Source organism: Magallana gigas, chromosome 2, assembly GCF_963853765.1.
Source record: "Magallana gigas chromosome 2, xbMagGiga1.1, whole genome shotgun sequence".
In the NCBI taxonomy this organism is placed as follows: domain Eukaryota; kingdom Metazoa; phylum Mollusca; class Bivalvia; order Ostreida; family Ostreidae; genus Magallana; species Magallana gigas.
In genome coordinates, this window is record NC_088854.1 from 54,671,844 (window position 1) to 54,684,552 (window position 12,709).

Here is a 12,709-nt window from a genome sequence, read left to right on the forward strand (position 1 = left end):
TATTAAAATTCATAGCACGTACATGTATGAAGCGCCTAAAAATCTTTTAATTTTAACAATATTTACATTACATTTATAATTTACCGTTATTTCAGAAGAAATCCGATAGCCTGCGGTGTTCTTATCTAAACCTAGGTCGGTCTTTCCAGTTTAGAGCAATAACTATATATATATATATATATATATATATATATATATATATATATATATATATATATATATATATGTATACACATTAAGCGAGTATATAGTATTTCCCATTTCTAAAGGAATTTGATTGTTTTCAAACGTGTACAGTTACTACCAGATCCCAATCTATCAAATATCGATCAGTCTGCGTATGAATATGAAATTCCTTAAACTTTAATTAAAAACTGCCTTCAAACGCATTATTTAGATAGCACATCCAGTTTTGTTTGTTAAAAATATAATAAATCAAGCAATTTCATTGATTCATATAAGCGACATAGAATATATAACATAGGCGTCGGAAGCAAATTGAAAGTGGGGGGGCTAGACTAATCCTCAGAAATATTGAGAAAAAAGTAATTCCCAAAATCATGGAAATCCTAATCCGTGGGGGGGGGGGGGGGGGGGGGGGGTAGGTATGCCTATACTTCCAGAAAAAAAAAACAATTACTTACCCAAATTTTTTTTTTCCAAAATCATGAAATTCCTAATCCGTGGAGGGGGGGGGGGGGGGGGGGGCTTATCTAACTTCTCAATCTTTCAAGGTAAATTAGGAACGATAATCTTTCCTGCGAAAAAAGTGGGGGGGGGGGGGGGGGGGCTGAACCCTTTATCATGCTATGTTTCTAATGGTTAGGTATAACTTTGCAAAAAAAAGTGGGGGGGCTAAGCCCCCCCTAGCCCCCCCGGTTCCGACGCCTATGTATAATATTCAACGTATCTCGACCTAAAAAGGATAAAAATAGGACCCCTTTAAACAGATGAATACATTGTGAAAAATTAAATCATAAATATCTTATTTAGTGATCCGGTCGAAATGTTTTACATGTGGCTACATTGAGAGTACGGGTTGCACGCACAGATTTTAAGGACTTTTACTTGTGATATAATTGAAATAATTGTATGTAAAGATTTTAAAAGAGGGATGTAAATTTTAAATATTGTCATTCATGCATTATGTTATAATAGTTTTGTTAAAATCGTAACTCCTGGAATAATAATAGTGTCCTGGAAGGTTTCACATAATGATATTAAGCGATATTATATTTTAGTCGATGTGCAATGCTACATGTAGCCCAACTTTATAAATATTTTCATGCAGATCCAATTCTGTTCAACCCCCCAATTAAATCGGGATCGATAGTCAAAATTTTCTGAAATGCGCATGCGCAGTAGAAGGAAAGGAACCTCGTGGTGTTGATGTGCGAGGAGATCATTTTATGAAAACAAAATGTTGGTATTATTTGAAACAGCAGCCGGTTATGCGGTGTTTAAAGTAAGTTATTAAGTCTTTTAGTGGATGCAGTTTCATTAAATCGAGCTGACAAATGAAATTGTCATAAAATTTGTCCTTAAAATTATAGATATTTGTATATAATATTGCCACAACGTGGAAAACATGTCTAACAAATGCAAACAAATGCAATCATTAAAAACATGTATTTTACAGCTGCTGGATGAAAAGAAATTAAAGAAAACAGAAAATTTGTATCTAGATTTTGAATCAGCAGAAAAGGCTAATCAATTGTAAGTTGTTTATATTAACAAAAATGATTTCGAAGATGCTTGCATGCCAATCAGCTGCCAATGTTAATGTGAAAGGGATTATGTGTTTTAAACAATTAATTTCAAGAACTTAATAAAAAATGTATTAAAAATTTTTTTAAAAAATGATTCTTGATAATTCTTGTAACATGTGCAGTGATTGACTGATTTATATTGGTGTTGTATTGATTAAAGGTTGAACTTGTTTCAGATTGAAAATGAAGCATTTCAAAAAGTTCCAAGACACAACTGAAGCCCTTGCAGGTGTGTAAGATTAATAGCAACTTTCGGTTCATTTAGGTTTTGTGAAAAATATATGTTCAACAGAATCTCTCCATGACTCCTCCAATCTATGTTCGCAGACGCAACCCTTGCTAAGCTCATGATCTCCATCCACTTTCCTCTTTCTCCTTCATGACTGTTCTTCAACATGTTGTTTGGGGTCTTCCTCTCATTTCTTTGTTAATGCAGTCAGAATAAATAAGTTAAAACCTTACTTTTTTCCCTATTGCAGCTGCCACGGCCACTGTTGAGGGCAAGATGAGTAAACCTTTGAAGAAACTCATGAAGAAGGTCATAGCATCAGATGCCCAGGAAGAATTGGCAGTTTCTGATGCTAAGCTGGGGAACGTTATTAAGGTGTTAGATCAACCAAATTTATGAATTGATCAGCCATTTAGATATTTTTGTTAATTGAAAACTTTTGAATTCAAAGAAAATGATTGTCTCATTACCAGAAAATTTTAATTGGCATATTTAGTTTTAATAAAGTAAAGCAATTTTCTTGTATGAATAGGAAAAGTTTAATATCAGTTGTGTCTCAAACTCGGCTATTCATGAGTTGATGAGAGGAATCAGATCCCAGATGGACAGTCTTATAACAGGCCTGCCACAGAAAGAAATGGCAGCCATGGCGCTAGGATTAGCACACAGGTATATTACAATCTCTCCAACTTTGCATGTTTTTGATATGGTCCATTTCCTCTCTTTGTTGTGATATTGCACAACTTTTGTATATGATTGAGGACAACACTGATGTCCTCAGACATTACATTTCATTATGATTGTGCTGAGAAAGAAGTCTTAAAAATAATTGTTCTGCAGCAATACTCCTATTGCCTATTTTTAGCTGTGACAGAACAATTATTAGCTCACTTTAGCTGAAAGCACAAGTAAGCTTTTCTGAACAAAATTTGTCTGTTGTCTGTAGGCCTTGGCATTGTAGTAAACTTTTCACATTTTCATCATTTTCTGCTCCAGAACCCATGGGCCGATTTCAACCAAACTTGGCATAAAGCATTACTTGGTGAAGGGGTTTCAAGTTTGTTTAAAAAAGAAGGGCTAAACCCTCTTTAAAGGAGAGATAATTTAAAATTATTAAAAATTTGTTGGTATTTTTCAAAAATCTTTGTCTCAAAATTGATTAGGCTAGAAAAGCTGTAACTTATATGGAAGGTAGTATAGATTCAAGTTTGTTAAAATCATGGTCCCCAGGGGTAGGATGGGGCCACTATTCGGGGATGGAATTTTATTTAAGGAATATGTAGAGAAAATCTTTAAAAATCTTCTTCTTAAAAATTGTTAGGTTAGAAAAGCTTTAACTTGTGTGGAGGCATCCTCAGGTAGTGAAGATTTAAATTCCTTCAAATCGCGGTTCCCAGGGGTAGGGAAGGGCCACAATGGGGGTCAAATTTTTACATGGGAGTATATAGAGAAAATCTTTAAAATTCTTCTTAAAATCTATTCAGTCGGAAAAACTTAAACTTGTATGGAAGCATCTTCAGATAGTGTAGATTCAAGTTTGTTTAAGTCATGGTCCCCGGGGATAGAATGGGGCCACAATGGGGGGATGAATTTTTACATAAGAATGTATAAAATAAATCTTTAAAAATCTTCTCAAAAACTATTAGGCCAGAAAAGCTCAAATTTGAGTGGAAGCATCCTCAGATATTGTAGATTCAAGTTTGTTCAAATCATCATCCCCGGGGTATGATGGGGTCACATTATGGGGGGGGGGGGGGGGGGGGTGAAATTTTTACATAGGAAGAAATAGGGAAAAAAATCTTTAAAAATTTTCTTGAAAAGTATTCAGTCAAAAAGCAGCAACTTGTGTGAAAGCACAGGTTGTAGAGATTAAAGTTTGATCAAACCATGATTCCCTAGTGAAAAGAAAGGGGGGGGGGGGTTATATAGGAAAAGAGAAAAATCTTCTTACAAATACTAAAACAAAAAAATGGCCTTGGTATTTACCATAAAAATATGTGGATAAAAATCGATTTTTTTAACATTTTTTAGGCAAGACCTACTGTACTTAGTTGTCAAGATATTTTGATTTTTATGCTGTAATGCGGATTTGATCAGAGTTAAAGTTAATGTAGCTCAGGTGAGCGATGTGGTTCCTGGGCCTTTGTTTTTTATTTTACATGTAGTTCATTTAAAAGAAAAACCATTTCATTCCTGAAGTATTACTAAAAAGTAATTTTTTCTTGTAGTCTATCTCGATACAAACTGAAGTTCAGTCCAGACAAAGTTGACACTATGATTGTTCAAGCTATATGTAAGTATGCACGTACAAAGAATTACTATTGTATACCAAGAATTCACAAGACTTAGTACCAATATTCATCACAAGTCCTGTGCATGACAATATTCTAGGCTATTAATTTGTTGAATTTGTTTTATGCAAAGTAACCCTTGGTTAGCAAATCAAAAATTTGAAAAAATGCTGTTAATACATCACCACTATTGCAATCCTGTTGGATTTAATGCAGAATGCGTACACTTTAATCGTAATTTTTGTTCTGAGAGTTGAGTTATAACAGAAAATGGAGAAAATGTTAGCAAATTATCTTAACAATGCATATAAGACAGTGATCATAAAATTTCAGCATTATTGGATGATCTTGACAAAGAGCTGAACAATTACATAATGAGAACCAGGGAATGGTATGGTTGGCACTTTCCAGAGCTCACAAAGATCATTGGAGACAACCTAGCGTATGCCAAATCTGTCAAGAAAATGGGTAATCTTAACTTGATTTAAGAAGATAAGAAACTGCTTATTGCTAATTTAATTAATATCCATTCTATATTAAAATCTATTATAAACAATCACTTATCCTTGCTTCCATCAGGTTACAGAACAAATGCAGTCAACACAGACCTCTCGGACATCCTACCGGAGGACATAGAACAGGAAGTGAAACAGGCAGCAGAAATCTCCATGGGAACAGAAATCTCAGAGGAAGACATTTTGAATATCACATACCTCTGTGATCAAGTAAGTTATTTACTTTTTATTAATAGATTTAATTACAGCAGAGGCTGTAAATTCTGGCCTCCTTAATGACAACCGATGATGCATAAAAATAATTATCATCTGATGAATATTGATGTCTCATTATTTCGTCACTACCACTGAGGTTGTCTTGCTAAAAAGACAAGAAACAATATTCAATGTTTAGACTATTGATTGTTTAAGATTCAAACAAAATTTGGAATTTTGATGTGAATTGGTTGCTTGTTGTGATAGAAAATACCTCTCTAGATGTTTTTCCAACTGTCTTAGAGTTTTGTTTTATGTCTCTTTTCACATGGACAAAGTTTTGATGTAATCATGGTGAATTGTGTACTATCATTACATATGTTATGAGTCAGGGTTTCAGTTACTGTAGGACACCTTACATATTTATTATAAAAGTAATTAGACATTCTGTTCTTAATCTTTAAGTCATCAATATTCTCTTGTACATCATATTTTTAGCTGAATGCAATAAGTTTATAATCAAAGATAAAAATCTACATACTTGTTGCCTTCTTTGGAGGGGGGGGGGGTGAATGTTGTTTTCTTTACAAAAACTAAAGTGATGTTCTTCACAAAGATTCCCATGAGCACCCTTGATGACAACCGATGATGCATAAAATAATTATCATCTGATGAGTATTGATGTCTCTTTATTTCGTCACTACCACTGAGGTTGTCTTGTTTTAAAAAGAACAAACTTTGTTTTCTGTGGAGACAATTTAATTGTTAAATTTCAAATAAGATTTGAAACTTGAACATATATTGTGTTCATCAGCACTTGGAAGTTGTTTTATCTGAGTTTTAAAAGTTCTGTTTTTAATAAAGTAGAAAGAACTCGCACACTGACAGCTACAACCAAATCTCCTAGTGGGAGTTGTCTATGAATGTTTTCTCAGATTTGTCTTTTCTTGGATTTTGTGCTATTGATATATGCCTGTTATACAGTTGAAAACAGTGTGTAAATATTGTTATTTGGTTGGAACTAACTTTATCAAAATAAGGTGTAAGAGGGTTGAAGGTGTCCATGGTTAGAACATAGTTATAGCAAAAACGCTTATTATGCATTGATGCTTACAGCAAAATGATTTTTATTCCCCAAGACTTGATTACTTGTTGTAAACTTGATGGATACAATGATTTATGTTTATAACTAGGTAAAATCGCCCGTCCTGTGAGTATTACTGTATTAATATGACATGCAGTAAAAATCTTTTTGTACGAACATGGATATAACAAAATCTCGGATATAGCAAAGTTTTATGGAGTCCCAAGCAGCTTTCTTAACAAATTATTGCAAAATTTTACCGAGATAACTATTTTATGGATATAGAATGATTTGATTTGTAACATATATTTTCAAATCACAATCTGATTATTTTAGGTTTCATTCAAAATAATTTATTGCGGAAGTAAATACAAATGTGTAAAAAAAAACAACATGTTTTAGCTAAATTCACTTTGCAATTAGTTATGAGTCCAATATACCGTTATACCGAAATATGTAGATATAGCAAAGTAAATCCAGTAGTCGTTAGAAGTTTGCTATAACCACATTTCACTGTACTTTGTTTTAAAATAAACAAAGAATTGTCTGAAACTGTATATTTTTCTTATGATTTGGGTGTATAATAACATCACAATGAGTTTTAAGCAACAGCTACTGATCTGAAGGGCATGAGTTTAAAACCTTCAATGGCCTCTAAGTTTGTTTGTTTGATACCAATCAAAATATGTCATTCAAAGAATCAAATATCATTGGTTGTCTATTTATCAATCAGTTGAAAACATTATGATTAAAAACAGCCTACCCCAGCATGTACTCCCACCAGCCCATGATGAGGTAGTATTCTGAGCTGAATTCTCTGATATGTCGTCATTTGTTTGTCTGACCTGAGGCTACGGGAGGTTTAAAGTAGCTGTCTTGTAATTTAACCATTCTAAATGATCAAAACAACCCCTTTCTGTAAAATGATTGATATTCAGTATGTTATGTTATGGTTCTCTTGACACTAACACACATCTGTTGTTATTTTAAAAACCTATGTTAATGAAAGGAAGCCCACACTCAACAGGTATGTATATTTATATACCCATTTATTTTCCTTTCTTGATACTGTCAAGTTTACAGAGTGTGATCCGATTTTCCGGATTCCACACTGTGGATTTCCGATTCCGTTTCACCACTCTCTGAAACAGATGACATAGTACACATTAAATAGCGTCTGTATTTTAGCACGTTTTAAAAGTGTTCGTTTCAAAATAGCTGTTACATAAGTTAACGTCCTACAATAGATTTAATTTGTACATGTATATGTCACTGACTCTCGGGAGGTTGACTATATCCGTTCTTTTGGAAGTGAAAGGCGTGGGGTTTACTTAATAATGAATTTAATTGTTTAACAAGTATTTGGCAATTTTATTGTCTCTTGTATACCAGGTATGATAAACAGAGTGGGCCAAACAAGCTACAGACTTTGAATTAGATTTCAAAAGATTTGTTGTTATCATAATTTTAGCTTTATTGTACAACTTCTTTGGGATAAACGTTTTCTTTCCCTGTGATGATTTATCCAGGTTTTAAGTTCCTGAAGCTTCATTGTTACAGTCAATGATGTGTCAATATTCTGATCATCTGATTGTTTGTGAGGACAAGAAATGTCTGAGTATATCTGAGACTGTGAGCCAAGAACATAGGGGCACCTGTTGCAGTAATCTTTTGCATCCTTGATAAAGTGACAGAAAACTAATTCTTTGATGTGAAATGTTTCTGAAAGAAAATAACTGTCATTAGAAAAATTCAAAAACTTGTTTCATGAAGAGTGAAAACACTTTTACTGTAATATATTCTTTCAGTCATGCACTTTACAAATTGAGAATAAAGATTTCATAAAGATCGCAAACCTTTTGTTTTTGTAGGTCATAGAGATTACTGAATACAGACAGCAACTGTACGAGTATGTGAAAAACAGGATGATGGCTGTGGCGCCCAACCTAACCGTCTTGGTAGGAGAGCTGGTGGGAGCTCGACTTATAGCTCATGCAGGTAACAATATGAGGAGTGTTCATCATTTGATACGCAAATGTGCTTAACCAAATCATGATGCTGTTTTTATGGTTGGTGCCTAAGTGTTGTTGAGGAGGTGTTAAACACAAGGAGACAAATAATCTGTGATTATAATGTCACACATACCACTCCTCTCGATGTAAAAATGGCATGTGCCTCTTTTGCAGGCTCCCTGCTGAATTTGGCTAAGCACCCTTCCTCCACAGTTCAGATTCTTGGGGCCGAAAAAGCTCTATTCAGAGCCCTGAAAACCAAGCATGACACCCCAAAGTATGGTCTCATTTACCATGCCTCTTTGGTCGGGCAGGCCAATCAAAAACTCAAGGGAAAGGTGGGTTCTTGGAAAACTACTTACATTAAATGGTATTAATGTGAACTTTTATTCTGGTTTATGCATGAAATTACTGCAATAAAAAGACTTGATGATGAACCTACATGTATTTGTTATTAGATGTCTAGAATGCTTGCTGCTAAAGCTGCCCTCGCGATTCGTGTTGATGCATTAGGAGAAGACACTAATGTTGAGCTAGGAATGGAGCACAGAGCCATGTTGGAAAAACGCATGAGATCATTAGAGGAGGGAAAGGTTGGTACCCCAGGGGTGTGGGCTCCACTTGTCAGTGACAGCACTGCTCCAGGGCTCCGCTGTTTATTGACAACTTTGCTCTTGATTTGTTTGGTAATTAATTGAAAGTAAAGAAATTAAGCACCATAAAATTATAAGTTTATTTCTGCTAATATCATCAGACTTATACAAAGCAAATGTTGAGACCTAATGTGACATAAAATGGTTGTAGTCAATAATCAAATTTAGGGTTTTAATTGTACATACTTATGTAATTAGACTTGAAGTATGCTGTTTATGGTCTGTTGCTTAAATAGTTTTGAAACATGAGTTATATCTATTTTCAGGCAAGAAAAAGCACAGGAAGTGGAAAAACTCCTGTAAAATTTGAGAAGTATTACAACAAAAGGTAAGAATTACTTCAGGGACTAAAACCATTCACAGTTTAGTAAGAACATGTGGTCAAACACCATAGATAACTAGACTTCAACTTTATTGATGTCCTTTTGGGAGTTGGCGAACAATAATCTTAACAAGAAAGGTTGTAAATATACGTCTGCATTTTCGCTTTTCAAGAAGTTTTATGGTTTTTATGCATTTTTTACTTTCAGTGAAGTAAAAACATATGACACAGCATTTGACTCAACTTTGCCAAGTGCCTCTAAGAAACGAAAATTTGAGGAGAATGGGGATTTGGAAGATGTAAAGCCTAAGGTCGCCAAAGTGGAAGAAGGTGGGGATGCCCCAAGCTCAGAGAAAAAGAAGAAAAAGAAGAAGGAGAAGAGGAAGAGCGAAGAACCTTTGGAGGAAGGTCAGTATAGCATTATTTATCAAGTGTTCAAATACAGCAACAATAACTAGCTTGATTAATACTGTAGATTCATTATATTATGCAAGTATAGTCAAACCCCGTTATCTCGAACTAAATGGGACTGGTTAAAAACTTCGAGATAATCAAGTATTCTAAGTGTTTGGGACTTAAAATCACTTCGACAAATCCATGGTATTCGAGATATCGGTGTTTGAGATACCAAAGTTCAACCGTTCTTCGTTCTGCATTAAATCGTGAGAGGATAAAACCGCCAGTGATAAAGTTTTATCCTGCTTTCATTTAGTTTACATCTGTCTGAAAATAAAAGCAAAATTTTAAAATCTGTGAGATGTGCTGTTCGCGATTTTACGTGGTTATTAATTCCTTGTGTGTTGATTAGAAATCTACAGTATACATCGGCCAATTACATGTATGTTATTTTAAGGTATTTATTCATTGTACAAGTCAATTCATAGGTGAATACCTTCATGATATTATTGATGAAAACAACAATGACTCGTAATTTCACTTGTGATTCAATTTGTAGGCAGGCCACCCCATGACAGGGTGAATGTTACTTATGCAATTGATTATTGTTTATTTTTTCCAGTTCTGCCATCTGGAGACTCAGAAAAGAAGAAGAAGAAAAAGAAGAAAATTAAAGAAGAACCGGATAGTGACTGATGATGTCATAATGACATCATGTGATCAACCATTTTATCATGTGTTCATCTTGTTGTTTTATAGACTGGTCAGAATGTTAAAAGAAGAAAGAGAGAGAGAGGTGGAGAATGTGCTGGTTGTATTCAGAGTCATCTATGTCAACTCTTTGTTAAGGATAATTTGTTATATTTTACCTCCAGTAAATAGACTGATTGGATTCATATACCCAATCATGTTAGTAGTTTTCATTTATATGACTGTATGAGGTGTTGAGAGGTCTTGCTTTTTAAAAAAGAAAGACAAATCAAGCTCAAAAAAATCACAGGCACTATGAAAACATTTACCGGGTATTTTTATAAGTTGATTATTTCCTTTTGTACTATGATATAACAAAAACATTGATATTAGTACAGTATGGGCAATTATTTACTTACAAAAAGAAATGTCTTGCATGTCAGGACAAGTGTCTGTGCCAAAAACATAGGAAAAAATGTTCCATCTTAAATGATCTGTTTAAAAAGCAAAAGCAAAAAATCCATTAGTATTGCTGCTTCTTGAAAGTAGATATACTGTTGCAATATAAGATTATTTCGGTAAATTATGAAATGACCTTGATGTATTAAAAAAACTTTTTACATATACTGAGTATGAATCCCTCTATTTCTTGCAAAAACTAGTTAATTCATAGCTCTATAGAAACAGCCAAACTGAAATATACAAGGCCGGTTTATTGATTGGTCGAAACCTACAGTGATCTAAGAATAATTAAGGACTGTAGGAACTAATCATGATGAAGCCAGACTCAAATTCCAATAGGAGACAATTTGGCTGTTTCTTTTAGCTGATGTACATTTACAGTAATTTAGTGAATATGATATACTTTTTACAATCAGTTTAAAGAAAGATTTATGTATAAACAATAAAATTCTCACTTTGGTGATTTATTTGGGTTATGTAGTTTTTCTAGTCTGTGGTCGCCTTCATGTCCCGCATAAATTACCAAAGAAAGCATTTTATTCTTTAAAAGGAGCAATCTTCTCGAAAATAGTTGGTAAATATATGGAAGAATCGCCAGGTAGTATCAAATCAAGGTTGCTGAAATAAAGATCCTCAGGAGTAGGGTTCACCAAATGGGGAGGGGATAGGGTCACTTTTCACATAGAAACACAATTGCTTAAATTTTATTTGCAATTGATATTCATTCGGCGTCATATATTTTAACTTCTTTAAAACTAGCATGCAATTCGATGCATCTAATGCAAAGAGATGGGTTCTAAAGATAGGGCGAAGATGGTAAAGTTTTTCATTTTTTAAATGCTTTGGGAAAGAATATCCGTCTGGTCATGGAGGGGGGGGGGGGGTGAAACATGAATACTAGCCATTTTTAGTCATTGTTTTTGAAAACACGCTCATGTAAAAGCTATCTTGAACAAATTATGGGAAAACCATTTCCTATCATTAGAGTCTTGCACCTCTTTAGTATCTGGTCATGCACTCTTATTATCTTTAATTTTTTCACCAAAATGTAAACATTTCACATATATATAGTCCTTGTTGCAAGATTTCTGGTAGGTAAGAGGGTGTGATCATAGTCATACTTGGAGGTTTTTTGGGAGTTGATTTTAATCAACTCTCCTATGCACTTACTCGAGCAAACCGAAAGTGTAACAGTGTTTGGACCGAAGCACAAATCAATACCGCTGACAACACAGTTCTTCAAAATAATCGATAAATTCGATGCAATGTATTCTGAAACATTGTTTTTCAGGAAAAATTACTTAAACATTGTGAGATTTTAAATGGCACAAACAGTTTAGATATTTTTTAAAGTCGTATGTATTCCTCCGCTAGAGTTCAATGTAGTCTCGTTCAACCAGACGCTCGGCTGTCTCCGTTTAAGGGGCATGATCACGATTTTGGTCAAATTTTATTTTTCTGTTTTTATTATTTACAATGCCTTAATTAGGAATGGATTTCTAATGGTCAAATGAAATTTGGGTGCCAGTCGATGAGTTTTAAGCAAGATACAGGGCTCACAATTCTTCGTCATGTAAATAAGGCTCGTGCCCTGTTTTTGTTTACGAATTTTGCCACGGCCCGGGTTAGCATACCCATTTTACCAAGACTCGTATTCGATACTTCTAAAACGAGGTTCTTTGTTTAAAGCAGCCATGACATTATACGAAAAAGGGTCGATCTGACTATGATGAATTTGCTTGTTGTGCAACAGTTCGCGTATGAAGGGAAATTTTTGAAACATGCAAAATATCTTGGTGCCGATTTTGTGAAGTAAATTGAGGCTAAATATTTCAATGCGTCGACAGTTTTCACACATGACGGTGGTGTTAGCTTGTTCTGATTTTCGTTTCGTTTTCATTATTTATTATGCTTTGTAACCCGGGAACTATCGTCTGTATTTCGTGATTTTTACGTATCAAATCAAACAGAGACTTCGGTAAATCAAACACTTAACTGTTTACCTGCCCAAATGAAGCAAAATCTGATGTATCAAAAAGTACTGAAATACAATTCATTCTATCGGTAATTCGGCATTATCTTTTGCGTAAT

At 34.2% G+C, this 12,709-nt stretch overlaps 1 protein-coding gene across 1 annotated transcript; it reads left to right on the top strand.

Annotated features, from left to right (window-relative positions):
- The first annotated feature begins 1,332 nt into the window (after window positions 1–1,332).
- Window positions 1,333–10,371, top strand: LOC105332140 (nucleolar protein 58). Its single transcript, XM_011434591.4, has 14 exons — window positions 1,333–1,465; window positions 1,640–1,716; window positions 1,946–1,998; window positions 2,249–2,373; window positions 2,531–2,667; window positions 4,227–4,291; window positions 4,623–4,757; window positions 4,869–5,014; window positions 7,955–8,081; window positions 8,270–8,433; window positions 8,554–8,688; window positions 9,015–9,076; window positions 9,279–9,478; window positions 10,089–10,371. The coding sequence occupies exons 1-14, from the start codon at window positions 1,421–1,423 to the stop codon at window positions 10,160–10,162; spliced, it is 1,545 nt and encodes a 514-aa protein (XP_011432893.3). The 5' UTR covers window positions 1,333–1,420; the 3' UTR covers window positions 10,163–10,371.
- Window positions 10,372–12,709: the final 2,338 nt, after the last annotated feature.